Genomic DNA, 27,337 nt, shown 5'->3' with positions numbered 1-27,337 from the left:
ATATATATATATATATTAAGTTTTAATACACAATCAGAGTGTAATGGAGAGTAAATAAGGCATTTTCACTAGTGCCACCCATAGGCCAAACTTTACATTTGCCCCTAGTATTAGTAATGATATAAGAGTTAATCTGTGTCTGTAATCTGACTGTAGTTTATTCTGTTGATGTGTTGGTGTAGGACCAGCTGAGGAGGCCATGAATCGAGTCCCCCTGCAGCAGCCGCAGAGCTGTGGGTCCTGGGAGCTGAAGGAGCGACTGGGCACCGGAGGGTTTGGGAATGTCACAAGATGGCAAAATAAGGTACACAATCCACACACTTTTAACACACTGGTATGTGTTTACCGTCTCTGTTCTGTGGCTGCGGTGACAGGGGACATGATAGTAGACTGACTCACTGAAAATCCTTCTGCAAAAACTATTTAATTGGTTAAAATGTTGCATTTGGCAGCAGGAATGATGCATTTTAAGTAGCTAAGATATCTGGGACCTTTCCCAGAAACATCATCATCACTATCGAAATGATAATAGCTCTGATCGAATCTAAATGTAAAAACAAGCCTTTGTCAAGTAAACTAATATGTAAAACTAATGAAAGAAATACATTTTTGCAGCAACAATAAGGAATGCCTCAGTGTTTCCCTCGATGAGTTTAGTTTTGTCTGTTTTTAGTCTGTCTAAACCTTAAGAGGGACTACACTGAGGCAGCTGTGCCCCCCACCAACCCTGTCATTAAGGGATACACCCTGAACTAAAGCTGCTCCACAGTTCCCATAATGTGGTGGGCTTTGAGGGATTAAATCAGTTAGTATAATGTCACCATACAGTCAGTGAGTTTAAGTTTGGGCGACAACTTTAGCTTTAGATTTAACTTTTTTAAATTTTAGCCTATATTGGTTTCCATTTTGCCAAACTGGCACCATAAAAGTATGCAGAATTAGCTGTTAGCAGTTCCTGTTGCAACATAGCCATGAATGTACAGATAACTATCACTGGGGTACTTTGATACTGAAGAAACCCCAAAAATGTCAGGCATGTTCTGCAGTTATAAGGATTGTTTGTATAAATGTTGAGTCATGAGTTAATTTGTGATGGAGGATAATGATATCCTCAGAAAGTGTAGGTCACGTTGAATCTAAAAATATGTGTATCATGTCTGGGTTCAGATGTGACTGAGAATGACTCAGAGAAAGGATAAAAATTTTGACCAAAATTGTGGCTCATGCCTTACATCTGTCCCTCCGCTGCCTCAAATCACTTGCTTGTTGTCTGTACTCAGGAGAAAACTTCCCAGTTCTCATGTAACAGCGACACTTTAGTTGTTTCCTTTCTCATTGATGTTAATATTGTTAATATTGATATTTGTGAAATTCATACATAGAATAATCACGTTGATCAACAGTTCACAGATCAATGTGTTTTTAATTTTTAAATTTTAATTTGATTTGAGAATGGGATTCTCACCTGCACCCTTTTTGTAAATGGTATGACATCAGTCCAGGAAGCTGTCTTCTTTGTGCAACCAGTTTAAAGGTGTCTACTCTAATGATATCACTCCAGGAAGCTGTCTTCTTTGTGCAACCAGTTTAAAGGTGTCTACTCTAATGATATCACTCTAAGTCACAGGATGGAGAGCATTGTAAAGTTACATCATTAGTAACAGGACACTGTGGGAATATGAACAAGCCCCGCTTAGTGGACCTTCCTCTTCCTCAACTTACTGAAACTGTACTTGGGTTGTATTACTTATCTAAGTCCAGGTAAACTTAGAGCTAGCTTTGAGCCAGGCAGCATCTTCTTGTGAATGTAGACTTAAAAGTGATGGAGAGTCAGAAACTGTAGTTACTCACTTCAAAGAATTTTAAGTTTCAAAGATTTTAATGTAAACTCTTGAAAATACTTGAAATAAAAAATATCTGTTAACCGCTGCCTACCTTGTCTTAAAGAATACATTACAAAAAAATTAATATTGTCATATAATTTAATTCTGCTGTTTAATCAAGAGAATAACATTCAAGGGTAAATGATGTATTGTTTAACAGCCAGTGCCACGGCAGGCATACTAGTAGGCATGACAGGGCACTGCTGCTACTGTGATGACTAAACTTCCTCCATAGGAAATTTCCTATCTTCCTGTGTTAATGACAATAATGTGGGCTATTATTAGTTGATTAGTTCAGTTATGGGAAGCAGGGTGGATGCCTTTTCCTCAGTGGTCAGATATACTTGTGTTGCCCATCATTTTTGGAAAGTGGTTATGTGTACGATATAATACAGTACAGTAGCTGCCATTGGTGTGTGAGTGTGTGTGAATGGGTGAAGTGCTGTATAAATGCAGCCTTTTACAGTATGTGTTTGGTGTCACCAAGCTTGTGTGTATTTGTATCTGTCTCATGGTTTATTGTCTGTCTCTGTTTATCATGAAACAGAAATACCTCCTGAAAAGAATTCATGTTTTTAAAGCCAAATTGGTTATTAAGTATAGAATTTACATTTAATTAAAATTTTGAAAAAACATATTCACTGCTATGTAGCATCTGTAACATCCTGTTGTAAATCTAATGAAGAAAAAATGTCTCAATTTGAGACCACAAATGATGTGTTAGCATAAAAGTAAATTAGATATACTGTATCTTTGTATTTTAGACTGTTGGTTGGACTAAAAAAGGCCTTTCAAGGTATTACCTTGAGCTCTAGGAAATAATGATGAACCTTTTCTACTGTTTTCTGTTGTTTTAAAGACCTATAATATGTGAGATTAATCAAATATGAAAATAAAGATCAGAGAAATGTTGCTACTAATTTGACCCTTCAGATTTTAAATCATATTTTACAATCGTTTTGACTTTAATTATGGCCTCCTGAATTAACTATTACAGTTAATTAACTACTGAATATCAACATTCATTCTTCTTGTGTGTGTGTGTTTTCAGGACACAGAGGAACAGATCGCTATAAAGCAATGCCGTCAGGAGCTGAGCGAGAGAAACAAAGAAAGATGGTGTCTGGAGATCCAGATCATGAAGAGGTCAGTTTAAATCCCACATGCATTGATCTACTGAAGGAAAATTTTAAATCAGCGCCCTTCCTTCCTCTGTCACCTTTACATACTAGTCACGTACAGATCGCACACCACACTCATGACAGCTTCATTATATTCCTCCCACACCCCCAGATGTCAGTCTGGCAGTTTGCCTACATTAGATGGATCACAGTGAACATAAAGACAGGAAACATGGGTTAGAGAGGGGGATGGCTTACAACAAAGGTGCCTGTTGTATGGTGTATTTGTCTTAACCACTAGGACACCAGAAAACACCCCGACCAGTATTCCTGAGTTATGAACTTAATATTTGACTAAAATAATAAAGCTATGAACTAGATTTTGACACAGGCCCTGCCCTCAGAATAAGGTAATAATTCATTAAAATCCAGTATTGGCCAAATCAGAAATAAAACATTATGTTACAGTAATAAAAATGTATTAAGCAAGTACAAGAAGCTGATCGTGGTCTGTGACTGATGGATATCAGCAACAATATGCAAATAATAGTAATAATATTGATAATAAACCATCTGTGTGTGATAATATGGTGGGCTTTGTGTGTGGAGGGGGTGTCGATCTGCTGTTAGACTGCAGCTCTCTTTGTGCTCTCCCAACAGGATTGGTGTTTAGTTTATGTTGGTTATGTGGTCAGCTCAGGATTTTGTGTTGAATTTAGAGAAAATGTTTTGTTCGGACTGGCTGGAGTTTATGCATTCTTTCAGAAAGTGCAGCTCTGTCTCGTCTCCCTTGCATATAGGCATGGGACGATATGAAGATACCCGATATTATCACCATAATCATGAAAACATACTTTAAATATTTTTTATATTTTTAAAATTGCACTAAAACATACTGGAATCACTTTACCAAGAAACACATATATTTATTGCATCACAGACAGAAACCTCGCCTCCCTGTTCTTTATTTTGGAATCGATACTCCACACATCTGGTTTAACCTTTTGTGAGGGGGACGCAACAGCAAGCCGAGCCTCCAGCCATGGTGACAGGCTTTCTAGTCATTTTGGAATGACTGGTAAGATACGGGCTCCGCCTTTTCCCCTTATTCATAATAAATCAGGAAATCAATATAGGAAAGTATGCTGGCAAGCTAGACAGCTTTTTAAGGTCCAGGCATACAGGGATATTCATAATTATCACGATAATGGGAATTCACTGTGTATTTTATCACTGTACGCAGTAATATTGTAAATCATCCCATCTCTAGCTAGCAGAACCGATCCACTGTGGGGAGCCATGATCGGCCTGTCTCGATGGCCAGGCTGTGCTTGTTGTCAAGGTAGTTCTTTGTTTAGTGACAGTCACTGTGCTCAGGTAATCTACCACACTGTACTGTCTTTTTAGGGCCAGACAAGGTAATGCTAAGATCGTGGTAACATTAAAGATCCAGATATTAACACAAAAGGTAGAATATGTTTGCCTTATCAGTCACAGTGTTGATGCTATGTCCAAAGAGACCAGATTTCCTAACTATTTTGTTTGTTTTTTGTTTGACCACTGTATCTTACCTAAGCTCATCCTTCTCCGGTCTTTTTTTAGGCAGTGATGCATCTCAGTGTTTGACGCATGAATTAACCTCGGCTGAAGAAATCAGTGATTTTCCCGTTTCTTTTTCCCATCCAAACTCTTTTAGGATTTGTCTTAAAGCTCTTTTGCTTTTGGCATGGGAGGCAAGTTTTGGTTTGACGTGTTGTGACTCACCTTGGTACGTTCCATGGCAAGCTGCGTGCTTACGAGTTTGACATTTGACTTTTATGTACCCATCTGTTTCGCAAGTTTTCTCAAAATACGGAATAAATCTGTATCCTGAAATAGTAAAAATTGAAATAATTAGAAAAGCACTGAAGCCTTGGTTATTTTGGTCTGTTGGTGGTTATTTCTGACAGGATAATGTGCCGCCTCCTCATTTTGCTCTGCTTTTGGTGTGTCTGTTGTGTCAGTTTGGGTGTCGGGGCACTGGAGTTGGATGGCAGCTCATGCGGGTGTTGATTGTTTGTGAGATGAGAGATGTGTGTTTTTTGTCATTTGCGGGTGCAAACATGAGCATAAAACTATTTCTTTCCTAGTCTCAGTTTAACAAGTGTGTTGTTTTCAGGCAGACATGGTCACAACCACAACCCTCCCGTGCACCCACGCTCAACTTGTGGAAAAAACCACAGGGCAGGCGACACATACATGGCAACCTAACTTTATATTATTACAGCTACTTAACACAGATGTACACATATGCTGAAAAACACATAATTTTCACAATGTTTTTGAGTTATGATGTGTTTATAGAGCTTGTATTGAATTACTTTTTCAGCAGCTGAATGTTTTAGTCAAAACCAAGAAAAAGAAATATTTAATATATCCACAATTTCATCCCACTATTTCTAACTCTTTTTCTGTCCCCGCTACCAAACGTGTTTTCAAATTAGGCTTAAGCAAGGCAGAACTAAATATTTTCTACATCAGATTGTATATGTAGCACTTGTTATCTCCCTTGCCATCGCTGATAACACATTGTGTAACGTGTTGTTCAATGTTATGTTACAGTGTGAATCATCTTCCTGGTAGATATGGTATCTGTTATCTTTATCAACATCTTTGTCTGGGACAATCAGAAACACATTGTTTCAATCAGAGTTATGAAGCGGCAAAGAGAAACAGAAAGTACCTGAGCAGGTCAAAGAGCAGAGGGAGTAAGGTGAAGATTATTATTTAACTAAAAAAATTTTTTGGACGTGATCGTGTAAATATGCCATTTTAGATTTGTTGGACACAAAGACAGAGAAGAGATGCAAGACTTCTCTGATCAATGTGATGCAGGTATATCCTGTGACAATAACGTGTTGTGTTTCTGCAAACATCTACTCTACCTGGGGAATGGGACCCTCAAGAGGTTGCAAGATAAATCTGAATATCAACAGAACAGTTTTTTGCTGCACAAAATCCTGCTTACTTTTTCAGACTTTTCTCTGTTATATTTGCTGTTTTCCTGAGCAGTGCTGGATAGTTTTGGATATTCAGGCCTCTAAAACATATTCAAATAAGATCAAGAAAAATTCATGTGGAGGCGAACCTCTCACACCTTATTGACATTTGCAACCAGTGTAAAGTAGGTCAGGAAAGTAGATATTGTTTAATTTTAATGGGTCACAAGCCAGAAACACTGGGAACCACTGGTCTAGAACTAGATTTGTAAATGTTTCAGTTATTATCTTTTCGGTGATCACGTGTATAGATGACCCCTTTGCTCATATCGCAGCAGTGATAAATATGTGATACGATACATAGTGCCATCCCACTGACTGATGTCTGCTCATCTTTGCTCACATAGGTTGGATCATGTTAACGTCGTTGCAGCCAGAGAGGTTCCTGAGGGAATGGAAAAACTGGTGGCAACCAATGACCTACCACTGCTAGCAATGGAGTACTGTCAGGGAGGGGATCTGAGAAAGGTAAAGTCTGTGGTATGTTTGCAAGAGTGTGTGCACATATGTGGTTAAGGACTCTGGATTAGAGTCATAGACCATTGGGCCAAAGTGCTGAATCATAATGAATTAACAAGGAGCGGCAAATACGTGTGGTGGCTCAGCACCTGGCCTAAATATGGTTATATTTAATATGATCTCTGTAAACCTTGTTGTCACTATTGCTTATATTTTTTGTAGTTCACTTAGTATTGCATCTGATTTGTTTGGACCAATAACCAGGCGATTGTTTGCACTTCTTCTGGGGGAGAAATCTGGAGCAGTTTTTAATCTGAGTGTGCAGCCTGAGGCGATAGACATTGTTGGCACCAGGCAGCCAGTAGAAGAGGAAAATGCCAACCACTGCAAACCACAGTGTCATAAAAATTTCAAAGCATCCCAGATGGTGGAGTTGGGGGCAGATGGAGTGGTTAGTGGGGACTGACAGCGGAAAACTGCACCATCCTCTTTTGTCAGGCCTGCCACAAGTTTCCAGCTGAGCGCTTTAAATATATTGTTTAAAGAAAAGTGTTCTTTAGTGTAACATTGCTACCAGAAATGTTCCTAAAAATCAGATCAACAGTGCACACAGAGAAATAGGGGTATCATTTCTGTACCCAAAGGTACATCTTTTCAGAAATGTCCATAAGGTGATAACTGTGGACCTTTGTTTAATTCTAAAGGTATAAAATCATGGCTGAGAGAAAGGGATATACAATTGTACTTTTAACGAGCTTAAGGTGAATAGAGAGTGAGGTTTATTGAAATAAAATAGGTACCAGCTACCAGTAAATTTCCATTCAATTCCTATTCTGTGTGTCCTGGGAATAATTTCATGAGCAAAAAACTAGGACTGCACTTCCATTAAAATTTCTAAATTTGCCACACGGACATTTTGGGCACGACGCCCTTATTCAGCGTGTATTGGCAACTTCACACTGGATCTATCGGAGTGATTTTGTTCATTTACAATCAATTAAAGTAGCTAATTGTTGGTGTAGCAGAGTTAAATGCTTCCACTAACCATTACTGTCAATTCTATTTTATTTATTATCACTGTTTGATTGTCCATCTATTTACTCATTCTTTGCATTCCTCCACAGGGACTCATTTTTCTCTATTTGTTTAACTTTATTTTATGCCTCCCTTATGGAGCCACTGTAAATGTGCACTGATGGCCTAAAGGTTAGAGAAGCGAGCTTGTGGCTGGGAACACTGGGACATAAAGGTACATTTTTGTTACAGAAAAGAAGGTACAAAAATGTAAAGGTCTGTACCTTTGAACATGGTACCTTTTTTGTACCTTCTTTTCTTCTACTGTACCCTGCTAGGGTACAGCTAGAGTGACAAATCATTTGTACCCTTTTAGGGTCCATTCCTGTACCTTGATTTCTTAGTGTGTGCACATCCTTGTGAAAAGTTATATTTATGTATTAGAGAAAGTCAACACTTGGGTTTGTTTTCTGCTTGAGTCTGAGTCCGTTCACGACCTCGAATGTATGTCAGATCTCTTATAAACACAATGTGCTTAATGGATGAAAAACAGCTGTTTTATGGAGCAATAGAAGTGCAGAAAGTTTTAAAACAAGAATAAAGAAGATTAATGAACGTTTTACTAAGACTGTGTCCTCTTATATTGTTTGTTTCTGTTTCTGCTTTCTGCAGTATCTGAACCTCTTGGACAACTGCTGTGGAATGAGGGAGGGCTCCGTTTTGATTCTGTTATGTGACATTTGTGAGTATCCGGCCCAATCCCCAGATTTTAAATTGTGTGAATGTGAGAGTGATAGATTGATTGAGTTAGCCGGCGGTTTGATTAGTAGTATGGAGGAAATGATCACAGTAGTGAGTATCATGTATCATGATGTCATCAGTGACCCTAAACCACCAACGTCTTAGTCACCATGGTGACGCTGCACACTCAGGCAGAAGCTTACGTCAACAATCGGACACTCACGCCCTGACCCGAACATAACATACGAATGCTCACATCAACGAGACATTGTATTTTACACGCTGTGTAAACAGCTTTGAGAGAGGACACATATGTTATGGATCACACATATCTAGAGTGGAGAGGAGAGTAAGACACACGCACACACACCAGACACACACACACACACACACCACACAAACATAAACAGAGACATACGTACACACACAGTCACACAGAAACTCCTTTTCCTGTTACCCACTGGTGGACATTTCCTGATAATGAGTGATCCCCTTTAAACTGTTTCACGAGTGAGGGCAAAGATACAGGCATGCACACCCACACCCAAACACACACCCAAACACACACCCAAACACTCACACTCACACTCACACACACACACACACACACACACACACACTCACGCTCACACAGTAAGGTGCCACAAAGGTTAGTTCCACTTTGTTGAACAATCTTTGCCAGCACACACACTAGTCACCCTTTGACGCACAAGTAAAGTGACATTATAGTTTGAGACGAAACCTATTCATTTGGCTCCGACAGATTAAAGGCTACAGAATGTGTATAGGAAGCTTATCCTCTTATGGGTCTTAGTAAAGAGTAACTTAATAGCCCGGTGTGTCACATTTAGGAGGATCTAGTGGCAGTAATAGAATATAATATTCACAGGTTGGGTTTATTAGTGTTTAATCACCTGAAAAATAAAAATAAAAATGTTTTCGTTACCATAGAATGAGACATTTTTATCTACAGAGGTACCAGGTCTAACACACATGAATCTCCGACCAAACTGTTATTGGTCACGTTGCATTGTGGGTAATGTAAAAGAAGAATGTGTGGAATAAAAAAGACAATATTTCTGGTTTCTCTTTCCTTTATAAGTTCAACAATGTACAATACAATACAATACTAACTCAGTCCATTTAGTCGTACCTGTGCTTTGAATAAATCAAACTCAAATATTCTGTGTAATTATGGTGTCCTTTTAGTGCAGCCTGCAGAATGAAAAACATGTGGCTACCAGCTACTCTCTCTGTATTTGATCGTATTTGATTTCTTCTTACCTATTGCCCCACGTATACCAATACATCCGCCATCAGCTCTAATATCAGCCGATATCTTACCCTAGCTGATTAATTGGTCTAGCTCTAGTTTACATGCAGTTTTCATATGAGCATAAACTATGAATATAAATCTTCCTTTCTTCTGACTTCTTCTTCTTTCTCAGCTTCGGCTCTAACCTACCTCCATAAGAAGAGGATCATCCACAGAGATCTGAAACCAGAAAACATTGTGATGCAGCAGGGAGAGAAGAGAGTGAGTTAAAAACCATCTTGTTATGACAGATACACCCAAACCACAACAAAGGGGTCATATACAGGCTGTGCTGGTTATGTGGAATAAGTGCAGGAGACTTGTCTCTTTCACATCCATATGTTTATCCTCACCAGTAGAGATCAGCTTTACTGCACTGAATATTTAATGTGGAAACCTCAATTCTTTTGCTTATCCTTGCAGTTACAAGGAGCTTTTGGTATTGCCTTGCTCTTACCTTCCTCTCTGGGCCTCCCTTAATTTTGCCCGTTATGTAACAAATCACATCATGTCATCCACCAGTCTGCAACAGGACACAGGAAAATGAAGAATGTTACATAAATGAGGCCAGACATATTAAATAGGTTATATTTTCATGTTTATGCACGCTCCTGTTGTTTATAGAAATTTAACCAAACCAACCTTTATCTCCTCTGCAGTTTATAGTTTTGCATGAGCACTTGTTTTTGTCTGGCATACTAGAGAAACACTAAATCCAACATACTATTTTTTGGGGGGGTTTGGTTATAAAGACAAAAGGGGGTGTACACAAATGGACGGAAACACATTAAAAGTTGATTTATGCTCATGTATTCTTCGGTGTCTTGGGATTTAAAGGAATAGTTTATTAACTTTCTGGTGTGAAGTCTGATTACAGTACAGTTAAATACAGTATAGGTCCAGGTGTAGCTAGCTAGAAAGACATGGGAAAAAAGGTAGCCTCCGACATTAATAAAATCTGCCTACCAGCACCTCTAATGCTCACTAATTAACACATTATATCTTTGTTTAATCCCTGCAAAGGTATAAAAGCAAATAAGTGTATTTTCCAAAATGTCAAACTGTTCCATTAAGTTATACATTTGTAATTATAGGATAACTTTTTTCTTTTCTCTTTTCCTAATCTTAGTTGATCCACAAAATTATAGATCTCGGCTACGCTAAAGAGCTGGACCAGAGCAGCCTTTGCACCTCGTTTGTGGGAACACTACAGTACTTAGTAAGTGATGAAAACACAGGTGGACACATTTTCCATGCAATCATCTTCACAGTAACAGCTGAACATATTTTTCATTTCATCTTCCAGGCTCCAGAGCTCATTGAGAGACGTAAGTACACGGTCACTGTGGACTACTGGAGCTTCGGGACTTTGGTGTTTGAGTGCATCACAGGATTTCGTCCTTTCTTACCAACCTGGCAACCCGTTCCTTGGTAATAGCATCTTTCAAAAATTCTTATATCTGAAATAAGTTGGTGCCAAAAGGCATCATGAAGAAAGTAAAGTCATGTTTTCCAAAACTTTCCACTATTACACCCTTCTCAAATAATTGTTTTTGCTTTTGCACCTTTGTGACCAGTCTAGTTTTTGCAAAATAAGCTGAACAATGACATTTTTGAATGTTAGGCAATGATAAGCCTAATTCCAAGTAAATGTTATTGTTACGTGACAAGGAATGTATAAATACAAAGGAGTTGCCAAAGCAAAGAATTGTAGGATATGTGGGTTGTGCCAGCGTCAATGCCCCTTGTGCCTCGCTAATATGATGGATGAAAGATATGAAACTCAAGGGGCTCTGGGTTACATAAACGAAAAATACTTAGAAAGAAACTCAGGTTCAGTTTCAGGCAACTGGCTGTGTACTCAGGTGGGAATTTACCATGATCAAATTGAGGATGAAATGGAGACAAAAAAGCATTTATAAACTCACAAATATGCCATTTTTGGGCTTTTCCCTCCAATTGCATCCTTTTCAGGCACCATAAACTGAAGCTGAAGCAGGACAATGATATTGTCGTCTATGAGGACCTCACAGGGGAAGTTCGCTTCTCTAAACACCTGCCGCAGCCCAACAACCTCAACAGGTGATTTTATCTGTGACAGTAACACACATACACAGAAAAAAATGCAAATTTAAACGTGTATTTCCTCAGTCTAATGTGTTAACTGGTGTTTGACAGTCTGCTATTAGAGAAACTGGAGAGGTGGCTGCAGCTGATGTTAAAGTGGTCTCCTCAGGAGAGAGGCAAAGACCCCGAGGCTACACCCAGCAACTGCTTCTCCCAGTTGGAGCTCATACTGCAGCTTAAGGTCATTTATTCTTTCATTTTGTCCCATGTTCCCCCATGTGGACATTTTTCTTTTGGTTTAATGTTGACCTGCACCAATAATAAACAAAAAATATAATTGAAGGCAGAATTTTGAACTTTCTAAGGCCTGAAGTGCTGCACCAGTGCACATATTTACTTGTTCTCTCTGAGTCTGCAATGTGCTTGGCCCTTTTTCTTTTCCCTCAGCTGGTTCATGTGCTGAACATGATGTCTGCTAAGATCCTGACATACTCAGTGGCGGACGATGAGACTGTGGCAGACCTGCAGCTGAGGATAGAAAAAGACACCAAGATCCCTGCAGCCAATCAGGAGCTGCTTCTGGAGGCGGGGTTAGCCTTGGAACCTCATGGACTGGCTACACAATGCGCCGTAGATTACACCGTAATATCTAACATAAACACTGTACACACAATACCTTCACAAAATAGCCAACAGCACGATGTAATAATGGACTGAGGCTTACCATTGTTATTATTATCTGTGTCTGTAGGAGATAGATGGGCGACGGACAGACTTGCCTCTGGTCTTCCTGTTTGATCGTTCCTCTTGCAATTATGAACCTCACTTCGCTCCTCGCACCCTTCCGGAAAACATCCGCTTTGTCCGTGAGTACACAGCGATAAGTAAACAATATTAAAAACGTCTTCACCTGAAATTCTGTCCAAATGTTTTCTTTGTTTAAGCTGCTTCTATTTCTTCTTCTCTCTGTTGATTTCAGTTGAATCTGCGAGTGTGAGTGAAACACCATGAACACGTTTGCTAAAAATCTCTTGATTAATTGTGCACTCAAGCAATTACTTTATTTTGTGAATCAACTGGGGTGTATGTTTTACTCAGGGTTCCCACAGCAGAGTTCCAGTGAAGGTTTTGCTTTTGTGTTTTGTTAAATATAGAAAATAAAATCTGTAGCAAACAAAGGTTTATAAGATTCCACAAATACAAACACACCGCACACTTTACCGCATTTAAACTGCTCACACAGTTAATATACAGACAAAACAAATGTTAGTTGTTGTAGACAATATGAAATATTCTTTAGGCTGATATGAACCACAAACCTTATTTTCTGCTTGAATTGAAAACCCTGTGGGGAGAAAAAGGTTTTTTTATGACTACAAACTGACATGATTAAATAAAATGACCATAACAAACTTCTCTCGTTCTTTGTCTTTCTCATAGAAACTGACCCTAAGCACCTCCTGCCTTACAGCCCTCTGAGGAGGACTTGTGGCCAGGCATGGCACACCATCCGCTCCCTAAAGGAAGACTGGCAAAGACTGCAGCAGGGGCAGAAAGCAGCCATGTACGTCATACACAAAATACACACACAAACTCCCACACACAACACACATATGCATTAATTGTTCTTCTTTTCCTCTTTCTGTCAGCATGAGCCTGCTGAGACACAACTCTTCACTGTCCAAACAGAAGAATGAGATGGTGTCCATGTACCAGAGACTCATGGCCAAGCTTGACTTCTTCACCACCAGCCTTCACATAGATATGGACAAATACCAGGAGCAGACAGCCACCGGGATCGGTACTGTGTTACAAAAACATGTGGATAGATAACAGGAAGTTTACAAAACAACTGCCAAAACCGCATATAATCTGTCCTTTAATCGTAATTATTTATAACTTAATATGGCAGTCCTGTTTACCTCAGGGGGAAAGTTGTTTTTGTTTTGAACAGTTTAGCCTGCCGCTGACTAATGTTAGTGTTTTTTAACATTTTCTAGCGTCAGAGAAACTCCTGTGCGTGTGGAGGGAGATGGAGCAGACTGCTGTTAGCTGTGGTCAGGTAGAGTTGAGTGTGTTTCTGTGTATGTGTGTGTGTGTGTGTGTGTGTACGGGGTATTAATGTGTGCTTTAAAAAGACTAAAACCTATGTGTGGGTGTCTAGGCCAAGGTGAGTGAACTGGAGGAGGAGATGATGCAGCTGCAGCCAGACATAGTGGATGTGCAGAGACAACCGTGGAGGAGTGGAGAGGCCCTGGACACTCTGTAAGTCTGAACCAAACTCTGGTGTAACAACAAAACAAAACAACTGCTTTGTGATCTGTGACCTTGCTCTCTTCTCCTCTTTATTCCTCAGCGAAGGAAAGGCCATGGAGCTGTTCCGCAAACTCAGAGAGAAACCCAGAGGTTTGGATGTCACGCATCTGTTCTCTTCTTACGTAACACCTGTTATAGTGTTTTCATGTGAAAATAAACCTCCTTTTACGTTCTTCTGGCTTTTCTTTTCCTTCCCACTGCTCAGACCAGAGGTGTGCAGGGGACAGTCAGGAGGTGGTGCGCCTGGTGGTTCAGGCGGTGCAGTTCTATGAGAGGAAGCTCAGAGACTTCTACACACACCTCAGGTACTCACACACAAAACACTGTTAAACCAATACAGTATGTTATTGTGTTTGGGAAAATGTGGGTTTGGAAACTGAATGAGTCCTGGGCAGCTCTGTAGTTGCAGTCCTTAACTCCCATTTGTGAATTTGTGTAATTTCTGTGTAAAAATATTACAAGAAATGCTCTATTATATGGCTTCATAGAGAAAAGTTTGGGCCAATTTACAGGCTTGGAAACAAGAAAGGTCACAAAATGGAATCGTAACGGTGAAACAGGCCTTTTTCATAACACGTCACAGCAGTAAAAGCACAATAGTACAATGCTACTATTTAAACCATATTAATATTATTATTAGCTACACCTGTGTATTTTATGCTCTGACAAATGAAAATATCTGAGAAGAGGTCAAATAAGAAGTGCAAACACTTCTGCTGGTGACTTGTTAACATTTACAACTGTAATGTGATGGCTAAGTGTAAGGTCACAAATTAATTAAATGCGTACTGATATTTATAACAAAGTGTAAAAAGTCACAACCTTTTATTAATGAAAGATTTATTTTTAAAATAAACCATCCAGTCTGTGGTTAATAATGTTTGTACGTCATAAATGAATGTCTTAGGGCCTGGACGCTCTACTTCTAGAGCTCTATGTTCTCACTTGTGGATGAACTAATCCATGGGGAGGGGACGCTGACAACTTGAGAAACCAAAAATGTCTTTTCTTTCTATTTTTGTGTGCGTTATGCAGTAAGACCGCAGTGTGCCGCCAGCGTGTGATGGAGCTGCTGCCGAAGGTGGAGGGCGTGGTCCAGAGGATGGCTGAGAGCGAGCAAGTCCTGATGGGTCTGCAGGAGAAACGACAGAGGGAGCTGTGGAACCTGCTCAAAGTCGCCTGTGTGAGGATTCATGAACTGCTCACAGACGCAGCTGTTAATTGCATATAATTGTGTATCATGATATGAGCAGCTACAAATAATAATCATAGAAAAGCAGCAGGTTGTGTGGTTGGAATTCACCAAATTCTCAATTCTCTACTTAAAAGCACCAAAAGCCAAAAGTCCAGTCAACAACATAACCTTAACAATTCATTAATTTCACAATAAGTAGGTGCTGTATGCTGTATTAACTACCAGAGAATAAAGTGCATCATCTTGTCTTGTGTAGAGTAAAGTTCGCAGCCCGGTGAGTGGGAGTCCCGATGGATTACGAACCCCCTCTTCAGTGCCGCCTCTACTGACCCCCAGACACAGCTTACATCAGTTGTAAGTGCACTAACACACTGGTGGTTCAAGGACGTTTTTTCCAGGCTCTCGTATATGATACTTCTGTGCTCATTACAGCTTTCAGTTTTTTCACACATCTGCCGGCTACTTGAGTCAAAGTTGTGAGTCAAAGTTTTCTTGTCAACCGATGCTTTCACACGCTAAAGACAGACATCGTCACCAAAGCTTTCCAGAAGGCACAAATACATCTCCTGTACAAACACAGATAACATGCTATCAAATGTTTGAGCAACATCTGCATAAATCTCTTTGGGTGTGTCTGCAGTGACGAGTCTCTTGTGGAGGAGAGCAGGACATTTGAGAGTCGACTTCAGAGTTTGCTGCATGACACCATCCAGGAATCGGAGAGCAGTATGGAGGTACATAAATGCTCACAGTCATTTTGTTCTGATAACGAAGGTGTGGTTCATTGTTTTTCTCTGAATCATTTGTGATGACTATTAAAAAAACAAAAACATTTGTCTTTGTCCCAGATGTTGAGCGAGTGGACGTGGCTGCATGGAAGCCAGAATTTCTCCAGTGACCTCTCTTAAATTGGGTTTCATTCTTTGCTTACTTGTGGTACTTTACTGCCTCTGTGTGGATGGGATGTCAAACTACAAGAGGAGTTGGTATTAGCTGTTTGTTTAACAATGTGAATAGTGTAATAGCTGCTGGCACATATTTGTCTAATGACATTAAGAAGAGGGTAAATCTACCCACACGCCTGACAGTGTAAACGAGGAAAATGAATGCCAACCTGTAGTGCACTGAAGCAAATCTATCTCTAATTAGGATTAACCAGAATTTACTAAAGCAGGACGTTATTTATTTACCCATTTGTAATTTCAACAAAACATTATATACATTTTGGGGTAAAATTACATTTCTTTATGCACAGATCGACCGTTCCAGATACAAACCATTCAGAAAATATTCCCGCTATGTTAAAACAACTGACACACATAAAGAGCACATTTTATCCTCAAAAAATATTTCTTTATATTTCTTTCACTGTGTTTCATGGACTTTTATCAGGAAAGATTATATTTTAAGATTTATGCACAATCATCCGAAATAAACAGGATTTTAGTTATATTCTACAGATATCTCTGCCTTGAACTGTTTGTTCTGAACTTAAATGTAAGTGTTTATCCGTTTTTATGTGTTTCTCACTGGACCATCATTTTTTATTGCAACTATTTTAGTATCATTTAATGAAATGGGTAACATGTAAAATTAATATTACAGTATAACTGTATGTTGAATGATGTATGAAAGTGATCCTTTTTGGGGTTTTTTTACATTCACTGATAATTACATGGAGGGTGGCCACAATAACAGGAACACTGGCACAATATGGTGCAGTCCAGTATCCCTGCAATAATAATTAAGTGTAAATAATTAAGAGGTTGGGTGTTTGTGGTTATAGTCAAAAGCAACACAAATCTCTTGGCTTAGTCCAATATGGTGATAAAAACAGCCAATTTCTAGTCTAAACTTCAATTTTTAAACATTTAAACCTTGTTTTACTCTAAACAGTGCATATGCAAATATTGAGCCAATGTATGGACTGTAGCAAACCTGTGAAAACAGCTACAAAACTAACCAAACTGACTTTTTAATACCACCATATCGCCATTATATTTTAATCTAATGTGACTGCTACAGCAATTTGATATTGCACAGCTTCATCTGAACGACTGGAGGCAGTCCTTACTGTATATAGATAATACAAAATGATAAGAAATGTTAGTGTCAAGTGTCTGTGATATCTTGTCTCTTATGTACATACTCTGTTAAGATTGTAATGTCTGAATAACATAATGTTAGACATTTCTTTCATCATTTTCAAAGCAAAAACAGAAATTTGTATCTTGAATACAGTATTTTACTGTACTGTCAGTGATGTTTTCTTTAAGAAAGAGGGCACAGGTTCTCCTCTATCTTCACCTCTTTTATGCCAACCAAATCAATAATAAAGAAAACACAAGAACATAGTGTTTTTCCATTCTTTATTCCATTCAATAAAATCAGTTTGAGGTCCTAAAGGTTGACTAACTCCCCTATACAAAGCACAGCACAGATAAAGTGAAATGTAGTGGTAAAGGCTGAACAGGTACAGGACACAAAACGAGACAAGACAAAGAGGTGACAAAGAGTTCCAAATTGCCATTGGCCCTTTTACCAAACAGGACCTGAAAAATAGACATTTAGGCAACTGCAGGTTCACAGTTTTTAACTGTGTTATTGAGGTCAAATGGTGGAATCAAAGTCAGTCCACCCAGTCTGAGAAGGATCAGCCACTCTTTGTCTTTTCTGCTTAATTCTCTCCAGCTTTTATTGCATTTGTTTACAGTCACTGTACTTGTCAATAGAAAACGTCCATCTTGCCTTGAAAGCATGCAACAAAACCACAATATACCAAAACAAGCTTCCTCTAATAATCATATTAATGTCTAAAACCCAGAGTATGTCTGAACAAAAAATTATCTGACCACACAGTCAAAATAAGAAGGTGCTTCAAATCTTATTTCAGAAAGAATACAGATATGTCTGAGACACAAATGCTTTATTAAAAGTGCACTTTGTCTGGTCAAACTGGTAATGAGTAGCACATTGGAGAACAGGGGTTTGCATGAATTTACCTGGTTGACAAGTCTGTTCTTTTGTTGTACTCTGATAATGTATGCTCAAAAGTTGGTTGTGGGACCTGTAAATAATGTAAAATTTTAAAATAACCAACACAAAATAATGTCTGATTTCTTTAAAATTACAGTACTGGAGGTCCTGGAGGCTGCTTGGGGTTTCAGGGTTAAGGCCAAAGAATGTGTGCATATGTGTGTAGGACTCAGAGGGAAGATGTGTTTACGTGTCACTGAGTGGACCTTTTGCTGTGTTTTCACATTTGGGTTCTTCAATCTTCTCCTGGGTTGTTTTCCTCTCCTCTCGTCTGTCCTCCCAGTGAATCTTTTTACGCCTCCAGCTCGAAACCCATGCCGACTTTGTGTCCACCGCCGTTTACGTTCTTCCCGTCAATCAGACCTGAGAGGGTGAGCTTCACTCCTGCAGGGAAGAGTGTCAGATTATTTATCACATAACCGCGCCTATGCTCTTTGGATTGTTGTTATAGAAAACAGTAATAGGCAAATCAGCTAACCTGGCCGGAGAGTTTGTGTGTATCCAACTCCAACGAGGCAGGCGTTGTCAACTTTGGTCTGTGAGGAGAAACAAAACATTGTTGACAGGTGAGATAGTCCTGTTTAAGAGAGTAGATCGATGGGAACTAGGATGCAGTTACATAATTCATATCATATATATGGATACATCAGGTCAACAACTGCAGAGGAGGTAAGATGACGGCCTAAGAAGTATGTCAGGTAGTTGCGCACAGTGAATGTGGTTTTAGGGAGACTCGCAGTGTTGCTCAAGGCAATGTTGGCCCGTTGGTCTGGTAGTCTAGCTACCACTGTGGTCCAGACTGAAATATCTCAACAAACATTGGACGGATGTCCATGAACTTTTGTACAAACATTAATGGTCCCCAAAGGATGAATTCTTCTGACTTTGGTGATCCTCTGACTTTTCCTTTAGTGCCACAAGCAGTTTGACATTTTTGGATGTTAGTGACATAGCTTAACAAACTATCATCCTATTTGGTACACACATTGATATCCCCCTCAGAATGAATTGGAATAACTTTGGTGATCCCCTGACTTTCCATTAACTGGTCAAGATTTCACTTTGTCAAATATTTTCGATTATGACTAAATACTTGCAAAGCTAATGACATTTCTTTGTGTTTAGAGCTAATTAGCAAATGTTAACATGCTAACATGGAACATTAGTATGATAGCATTGTCATTGTGTGCATTTATCTTAGACTGTAGTCAATGTCACTGCTAATCCTAAATTTAACCATTTGAATCTATCATTTTAGATGTGTCCATGATGTTTTGAAGTCAGTTCTTACAGACAGGGAGGCATCCTTATCCAGCTGGTATTTGGCTCCAATTCCAAAGCGTGTGTTGTTGCTGCCAGCTGTCCAGGCGAGGTGGACCGCTGTCTCCAAGTTGCCGTTCACCTTTTGGTAAATGGAGCCACCAAACTCTGTGCCGTCATTACTGAAAAACAAAAACAAAACACAGAAAAAGGTAAAGACTAGCAGCCATGGATATTAGTATGAATCTCATCCAACCATTCCAACTATTTCCAATTGATGCCCCTCTTTACTATGATACAGTAACTCACACGCTGGTGTGAAGCTGGAAGTCACCAGCCTTGTATCCAAGGGCAAAGTTGTTCTGGGTCAGTTTAGATTTGGCTGTGTCAAAAGCCAACTGGTAGCCTGCCAGCCAGCCCTCGTAGCCCAGCACAGCAGCTGCATGGACGGTGGGACCAGCCATGTCGAAGTCCAGATCGCAACCCACATTGACAAAGTCACGCTTGTAGCCGGTCTTCAGCTTAGCACTCTTCTTGCTGCAGAAGGAATAACAAAGAAAGAGGGATTGTCATCTAGAACATGGTGCTGCATATTTTATATGTTTATAATATATCTGTATTGGTTAATTTATTGAAGACATTGAAAATTACTAAGCATGAACAGGAGTGGTCTTACCCGGTGTTGGGCACAAACGACGTGTCCAGACTAAGCTTCAGGCCCTTAGCCAGCTACAGACAGACACACAGACAGGAGACACAGGCGATGAGCTAATACTCTTATCTGAAAGTGAATATATTGTATATTCTTGTTTGTTTGACTCTACCTGGTCCTCCATGGTGATTTCTGTGGTCAGAGTATTGTCGGTGTTCCATTTCTGGTTGAAGTTAAGGCCCAGCTCGTTCACTTTGTACTTGGTCTCCAGGTGGCCTCCTGACTTCCCTGTGTCTGTGTTGTTGGAGCCGGAGGTGGCAAACTCCTGTGGAACAAAAGAGGGATGGAGTGATGAAGGGGGAGATGGAAAATGAAGTGGGAAAGGGAAGCAGAAAGGCACATTGCCACATTAGGGACTACAGAAACTAAAGGAAGAAGGGGTGAGAAAGCATACTGGGAAAAGAAAATAAGAAAAAACAAAGGCGTGGAAAACAAGCATTGCTTCTCTGTGTTTCCTCTGCCACACAATCCCTCTCAAGTTTGTATGGCTGGTTATTAAAAAGAAGAACTACACCTTTAAGATGGAGAAATGAGGAAAACTGAAAATATAGGCAGGACTGTGAGGGAGAGGTTGGTTGTGAGTGTGTTTGAGGAATCAGTGCTGTTACAGCCGCAGCAGCTGGGATAGTGGTGCCACTTAGACGAGCTACTGCTGTAAAAAAAACACTTGGCAGAAAGCCTGCACAAATCATCTGCACACAAACACATAATGGGGTATCGCTGGCTTACCCTGCAGTGCACCTGTGTTTAATCATTACATACGCACACGCTCTCTCTTACCATCTGACAGGAACATCCAAAGAGGAAAGCAGAAAAAAAAAAGAGAAAAGAGAGAAAGTTAGGGAGAACCACACAGAGTTCACATGCGGAAATGTATCTGCTCAGTGGGAAAATGAAAAGCAGCACGACAGAAAGCGTAAACCTGTGAGTTTAGATGCAGAGGGAATATGTTTACAATGTTTTTTTCAATGAGGTTTGAGTTTTGTGGCATGAAGGAAACTCTCAATGCAAGTGCTCATTATGGTTTTACCATGGCAACAGGTTTACAGCAACAGACACATAGCTTGTCTGGAGCACACTAAACACCCAGTGCCACTCTTTCCCCATCATGGTACAACATGTTGCTTGAGGTAAAAGAGTAAGCTGTAGACTCGTCAGGCAGACAGTGCTGACTCTGTAGGTTAGACAGGGTACATGTCAGACAGCAAACACACTCTGACATGAAATGCTGCGAGGCAATGAGTCAGCCATTTGATCCACACCACAGAGTGCTGAGAGAAAGGCCTGAACATGAAACTTAAAACACACAAGGCTTACAGAGACAACAGTAGTACTTACAACACCACTCTGGGACTTTGTCTTAACGTCCAGCTTCAGAACTCCATAGCCTGGGGAGACATTAGGACATTAGGGAAATTCACAGGAACAGAAGGTTGGAAAAATAACTAACATCACAGCACGGCGTGGCTCTAAAACAGCTGCAGCAAAAATAAACTTGCATTTAAAGTGACAGAGCAAACAAAATGTTCTCTAATATTAATCCTGCTTTAGCACAGCTTCATCCAAAAAGTAACATCATAGCAATAGTATAGGTTAGGAGAATTTGAATTACCATAGCCCTTGTTGAAGATGTCTTTGGCAGATTTGCCCAGATCTGCGTATGCAGGAGGGACAGCCATTGTGCCTGAGGAAACAGAGATGCACATTAGGTTTTTACAGTCTCTTCACAATAAAAGGGACATACAAGTACAAATCCACTGCGTCAATCTGTCTTGTGCATAATGCATAGGGGATACGCCAGCAATTGAATAATGTATTTTCATAAAGTTGGAGGTCTCACAAGGGACAGATTTTAGTGAAATATCTAGATTTTTGAAGTCAGTAGCATGGGTTGTGCTACATAAATTTCCCTTAATGCAACTCCACAGAGTCATGGTGTCATTCCCTACCTAAGTGATCACCCACATCTTTTATACTCCTCCAATTTGTAAGACAACTTTTCTCTCAACCCTGCCACAGAATGTATTATAATAGTCAGTATACAAGTGTTATCACAGACTGAGTAGTACCCCCAATGAGGACTGAACTTGTGAAAAATCAGTGGAGTGCCCCTTTAAATCCAAATGCTGGAACAAATGCTACAAACAAATACAAGCTGAATACCTCTTGCAAACACATGGAGCTCTGCACCTTTGTGGAAGCTGAGCAATGCAACCTGCATGTGCATGAACACATGAAAAGAGCTGACCTCACACACGAAGCACTGCAGATAGCATTTTCTACCAAAGATCTACTTGCAAACAACCAGACAGCATACATCAGTATAAATATTTGTCTCAGCTGGAAGACCCTTTGCCATCTAGAGGGGGCCTGTCTGTGTGCTGGTGATATCCAGCCTCTCTCCTCCCCCTCCATCTTCCATGTGACCCCTATTGATTGCCTGGCAGCAGTCCATTAGCAAGCAGCAGAGGATGTTAAACTAATGGGACTGATTCTCTATGAGGAAGGGACTAGAAATGTACAGGAGCAAATATTTTTAAAAGATCACACAGCCAGACAACAGAGACATTTTACTGCAAGACTGTATTTCAACATGAATAACATTCCCAGTATGCTGTGATTTTTTGTGGAGGAAAGGAGATATAATATGTATGATGTGTAAAGAAACACTATGCAAGCCAATGCAGCAGAGCTAACCTAAGCAGAAGCAGGTTTGGTTAGTCAGCAACTACCATTTCTGCACAACACTGCACTGCACCGGGCTTCAGACAGACATCAGGGTCCCCTGGGTTAGTGTGTGTGTGTGTGTGTGTGTGTGTGTAAAGAAGACATTTTTGACAAGGTGACTTTGCAGGAGCATTCAGAATATCCTGCATTGATTTATAACCTAAAGCTGGTTTATTTCTTTTACTACTGACTCTTCCTCTCTGCGCTTTTGTCCTGCTGCTCTCTTCACTATTAATCTCACCGGTTACATCTTTTCTGCAGAGGAGGGAGACTTTGCTTAGGTTAATGCAACCTCTCTAAACTAATGAATCAATGATTGAACCAGTGCAGAAAAACTTAATGCTGTCACTGCAATCAAACACAGTGGAATATCCAAATCTAGCCTCGAGAGATTAATGTCATTGCAGCCAAAGCTCAAGCCAGGGACCCTTATGATGCATCATCTGTCTCTGTCTCTACACAACCCCCCCCCCACTCACCATGTCCCTTAGGTGCGTTGTGCTGGCATGTCACACAGTGGTCTTTGTTCTGCTTGCCTTTTCCTGTCTTGTCCTGCTGCACCATACTCTCCACTCCTTTTTCTTCCATGACTCTTTAGAGGAGGGAATTGCAGGATGGACAATAGAAAACTTTGGCAAGTAGTCCTGCACTGTTTTGACAGCAACAGAGAACAATATGTGGGTTTGTCTGTGAATATTATTATGTTTCTTTAACATTCAGTCGGGGCTCCTATGCATGGAAATGGCCAACTATTGCATCATATTGTACAGTATGTGCATAGGCCAGCAGATGATGAATGTGTGTACTTTGTGCGCAGTATTTGAACATGATAAGGTCTGTGTACGGCCTTTGTATGCCACTAAGAGATGGCATTTTTATCAGACAAAGCATACTGATTAGCTGCATTAAGGGTAAAAAAAATATGATCTGACTTCTGTGACACTGTGTTATACAAGAGCAGCACATCATACTGGTAAGCTTCTGCCCACAAATATTACATCAACAACAAGTTAAAGCTGCTGTGTAACAGTAACATGACACTTTACAGTGTCATTCATTTCGTGCATGACACCTACAGGAAACATAAGCAGAGTCCTATATACTGTAATCTCTCTTGAATCTTCTGTGAAAACTTGGTTTCAAATCAGGAATATTTTTGTTTAAATAAAATATTCATGACTAAACAAACAGCTGTCAGAACTGAAGCTGGGAATCATCCTTAGTTGTTGTTTGTTGTACAGATTTTTTTTTGGCCACTTTGCAGCGGAAAAAACACCACATTGACATCGCATTTTAAGTTGTTTGAAATGGTGAATTTATTAGCAAACAGTTGCTTCTTTACACATCCAGCAGCATTTCTGTCCACCTCACGGAGTCCAATACTCACTCACTTTTAGCTGTTTTGTTCTCTAGCACCTCTTGAAGGAAATATCTGTCTCTTTAGCTGCTAACTGCTGCACTATGTTCACCACCAGCTAGTCAATGTGTCTGTCTGCTGTTAGATGCTGGGCAGGTAGTGTACAGTGTCAACCAAAATAGTAAAGTTGTGGACCGGACAGCCACACAATGAGCTGAAACTCACTATAAAGCTCCATAAATCTGAGGGAAGCTGTAGATTCAGGTGGTAAATCTCTGCATTTTCATTCCCTTTCACATTGTTTTCACATAGCAGCCCCCTGACACCGTTTGACCTGAATGGAACAGAGCCTTAATTAGTAAATCACTGGTAACACCTGTGTTTACCCTATTATTTCATGTAAAATGGCTGCTGTGAAAGAAGTCTATTATAACAGACTGACAGTACTGGAAAGATAAACAAGCAACCCCAACAACTTTCGTCAGAGTGTGATTGAAATTTAGCTAAACTCTCATTGGTGCATGGAGGTATGTGACATCAGCGTTTTCCAACAAAGCCCCACCCACTTCAAACCATGGAGAGAAAAACAAAGACAAAACCACAAAAACAGAAATCTCTCAAGTGAACATTATGTGGTCTTGCAGGAACCCATCGCTCATTGTAAGGATTCACTGAGAAAATACATTTTCAAGGAATTTAAGATCTCCGTCTTTCTCACACAGAAACACCTGATCATGTCTGTCTCTGGCTGTCTCAGTGTTTCTCTAAGCAACTGTGTGCCAGCTGACCACATGCAGTTTCTGGACAGTCTTTGTCATTTCACCCAACAGACACTCACTCCTTCTCGACTCCGTACCCCCACACCTCCTCCACCGTCTATTTTTGACCCTGTCCCTCCCAGCCTTCATCCCTCAGCCTCAACGCTCGGCTCTAAATATAGCTCAGGTGAACCTAACACTACAACACATGTAACTAGAGTTTCAACGTGTGTCCTACTCCAGGTTTAGCCAATTAAAACCCCTATAAATATGGATTTATTTGTCTGTATTGTACCTCTACGCTCGCTGTATTTATATACAAACACACTCTTGTTCACACTCGCTAATACATTCATGAGCTGCAACCATATGACAGCCTTGACTGAGCTCAAAGGTCAAAATGACACCCATAAACAACAGAGGTATGTGAAAGGAAAACAACAAGATGGTGGTTATAGTTGTCAACAATCAAAAACAGACCATTTTTAAAACACAGTTTTTCTTAAAACAGTACAAAGTCTGTATTTTTTTCACTCACCTATCTTACCATGTTGGTTTAACATGGATAAAACATATATAGGGTCTTTTTTGTATTTAGTTTTAATGCAATATTACTTAACTCGTGGAGTTAAATAAAATTTTAGGAGACTTGCTCCTAAAAATCAGGTACAGATGTTAATATGTTACATATATATGTTACAAATTGCCAGTGTTTTGGTTATAATAATTTTCAGTTGACTGATTCAGTTTGTCCTCTCACAGAGTGTGTAAGGCTAAATAAACTGCTACTGGTCTGCAACTACCTGCAGTTATCTTTATTGAGCAAAATACTAGAGATTATTCAGTTGATATATCAAACTTAAGTGTTCATATCTGTTTATATAAATTGGATAAAAGCCATCAAGTGCTTGTATTTGTAAAGTTGAAGTCAGTGTGTTTGATGTTTTTACTTAATTAATGTCTAATCAATCATGATAATTGGTATTGGTTATTCATGTGTCTTACTAAACTTCTCATAATTTTGGCAACAAGAATTGAGCAGGTTAATGATAACAGACCCCTTTGAACAGATACTGAACAAGAAAACTATAGAACTGTGTAAACAGGCAGTTACTCAACACTGGTCAAACCTACAGATAAGGTGAAACCAAGTGTGTGTGTGTGTGTGTGTGTGTGTGTATAACGGGAGGAATCTGTGGGTGTAAGATAAGGTCAAGTGTAGTCAAGTTACACTGAGACAGTTTATAGTTTGAATGTAAAGTGCATGAGGTAGTAATGTTCTTGTTCCAACGTATGACCTGTTCAGTATGAGAGTCACATCCAGTGTGTTTCAAGGTGTACAATGACAACAGTTGGACTCACTGTGTGTGTAAGAACATGTCTATCAATGGGACAAATAATGTTATTAATGAGGTTTTTTGTCTTAAAAATAAAATAAATTAACTCAGTTTTCCAATACCAGCAGTTAACAGTTTAACAGTTAAAATAATACAGGTTTCACTTTCACTTATTCATCCAAGATGGTCATGATTTTTAATTTACCTAATAAATACCCAGTGTGGGTCTCTACCACTGTGTCTGAAGGGCGTGCGTAAAAGTGACAAACGATAGCGGTTCTAGTTATGTAGCAGCCAGATAAGACAGTTTAACAAGATTTATGGCATCACGTTGCCATGTCCCATTAGTGGAGCATTTTAATTTGCCAGATGCGTCCACCTCTGATTTCCATTGTTAGTGCGTCTGTAAAACGTCTGTTGTCTGCTGGGAGGTTTTCCACAACTGCAACAGCTAACTTCTTTTAAAACTAAAACTATTATATATTTTCAGTGTTACATTTTGGATGTTATATGCACCAAAATGGTAAAACATGCGAACCTACTTTACTACTTTATCCTGTCGCCATCGCATTTTGCAACCACATTTTGGTCAGAAAAAACTCCATCAGTGGGAAATGTGTCTTCAGGCCGTTTTCCAGATGAGTATTTTAACGAACTAATGGTTTATAGAGGCCTGGGCTGGCATTAAACCCTTGGCATACCCGCTGCTGCTGCTGCTGCTGCACTCCCGCCCCTTTATGTGTGACTCATATCTCACTGACAGTCAAGCGACAATTGACAACATCTAAATCCTTATGCAGATAAACCTAAAAGAGGACAATAACTTTTTGAAAATAGGAATCCGCTATAGTTAGTTATTTCTTACCTTTATGTATGGGGCGGAGTGTGCAGAGTCTAACAACGCCTTTGGGTGCAGTGGGACACAGTGAAGGAGAAAGCAGAGACAGGCGGACTGGGCAGGCGCAAGTCAGACCTCCGGTCGAGGGCGGGGCTGTTGTGTA

At 39.8% G+C, this 27,337-nt stretch overlaps 2 protein-coding genes across 10 annotated transcripts in view; one reads left to right on the top strand and one right to left on the bottom strand.

Moving 5' to 3' along the window:
* Positions 1-18,542, top strand: part of ikbkb (inhibitor of nuclear factor kappa B kinase subunit beta) — a 19,173-nt gene extending 631 nt beyond the window's left edge. For 3 of the 4 annotated variants that reach the window (XM_035659248.1, XM_035659246.1, XM_035659247.1), the window contains exons 2-22: positions 183-304; positions 2,935-3,029; positions 6,390-6,510; positions 8,188-8,257; positions 9,705-9,793; positions 10,701-10,790; positions 10,878-11,002; positions 11,546-11,653; positions 11,750-11,879; positions 12,086-12,280; positions 12,390-12,504; positions 13,079-13,202; positions 13,288-13,439; positions 13,639-13,700; positions 13,803-13,903; positions 13,995-14,044; positions 14,160-14,259; positions 14,990-15,137; positions 15,406-15,503; positions 15,790-15,883; positions 15,998-18,542. In XM_035659248.1, the coding sequence (XP_035515141.1) occupies positions 200-304; positions 2,935-3,029; positions 6,390-6,510; positions 8,188-8,257; positions 9,705-9,793; positions 10,701-10,790; positions 10,878-11,002; positions 11,546-11,653; positions 11,750-11,879; positions 12,086-12,280; positions 12,390-12,504; positions 13,079-13,202; positions 13,288-13,439; positions 13,639-13,700; positions 13,803-13,903; positions 13,995-14,044; positions 14,160-14,259; positions 14,990-15,137; positions 15,406-15,503; positions 15,790-15,883; positions 15,998-16,057 (2,232 nt within the window). In that variant the 5' untranslated portion in view covers positions 183-199 and the 3' untranslated portion in view covers positions 16,058-18,542. The remainder of the gene's footprint in view (positions 1-182; positions 305-2,934; positions 3,030-6,389; positions 6,511-8,187; positions 8,258-9,704; positions 9,794-10,700; positions 10,791-10,877; positions 11,003-11,545; positions 11,654-11,749; positions 11,880-12,085; positions 12,281-12,389; positions 12,505-13,078; positions 13,203-13,287; positions 13,440-13,638; positions 13,701-13,802; positions 13,904-13,994; positions 14,045-14,159; positions 14,260-14,989; positions 15,138-15,405; positions 15,504-15,789; positions 15,884-15,997) is intronic. The other variant, XM_035659249.1, reaches the window with a different exon arrangement.
* On the bottom strand, positions 17,505-27,330 carry vdac3 (voltage-dependent anion channel 3). Of its 6 annotated transcripts, none has more exons than XM_035659251.1 (11): positions 27,202-27,330; positions 23,364-23,476; positions 21,770-21,841; positions 21,496-21,545; positions 20,938-20,940; positions 20,270-20,422; positions 20,122-20,174; positions 19,755-19,982; positions 19,477-19,627; positions 18,664-18,721; positions 17,505-18,569 (listed from the first exon to the last, which is right to left on the bottom strand). In XM_035659251.1, the coding sequence occupies exons 2-11, from the start codon at positions 23,470-23,472 to the stop codon at positions 18,478-18,480; spliced, it is 969 nt and encodes a 322-aa protein (XP_035515144.1). In that variant the 5' UTR covers positions 23,473-23,476; positions 27,202-27,330; the 3' UTR covers positions 17,505-18,477. The 6 variants fall into 6 exon arrangements, with proteins under 6 accessions (XP_035515144.1, XP_035515143.1, XP_035515146.1 ...); XM_035659250.1 differs by having other exon boundaries at positions 23,364-23,533; positions 27,202-27,328; XM_035659253.1 differs by lacking the exon at positions 27,202-27,330 and adding an exon at positions 24,467-24,575 and having other exon boundaries at positions 23,364-23,533.
* Between the last annotated feature and the right edge of the window lie 7 nt (positions 27,331-27,337).

This window comes from Morone saxatilis, unplaced genomic scaffold (genome assembly GCF_004916995.1).
Source record: "Morone saxatilis isolate NCDOM2014 unplaced genomic scaffold, NCSU_SB_2.0 Contig16, whole genome shotgun sequence".
Lineage (NCBI taxonomy): Eukaryota > Metazoa > Chordata > Actinopteri > Moronidae > Morone > Morone saxatilis.
Note: the sequence above shows the minus strand (reverse complement) of the source record. Positions and strands in the feature narration are given on the sequence as shown.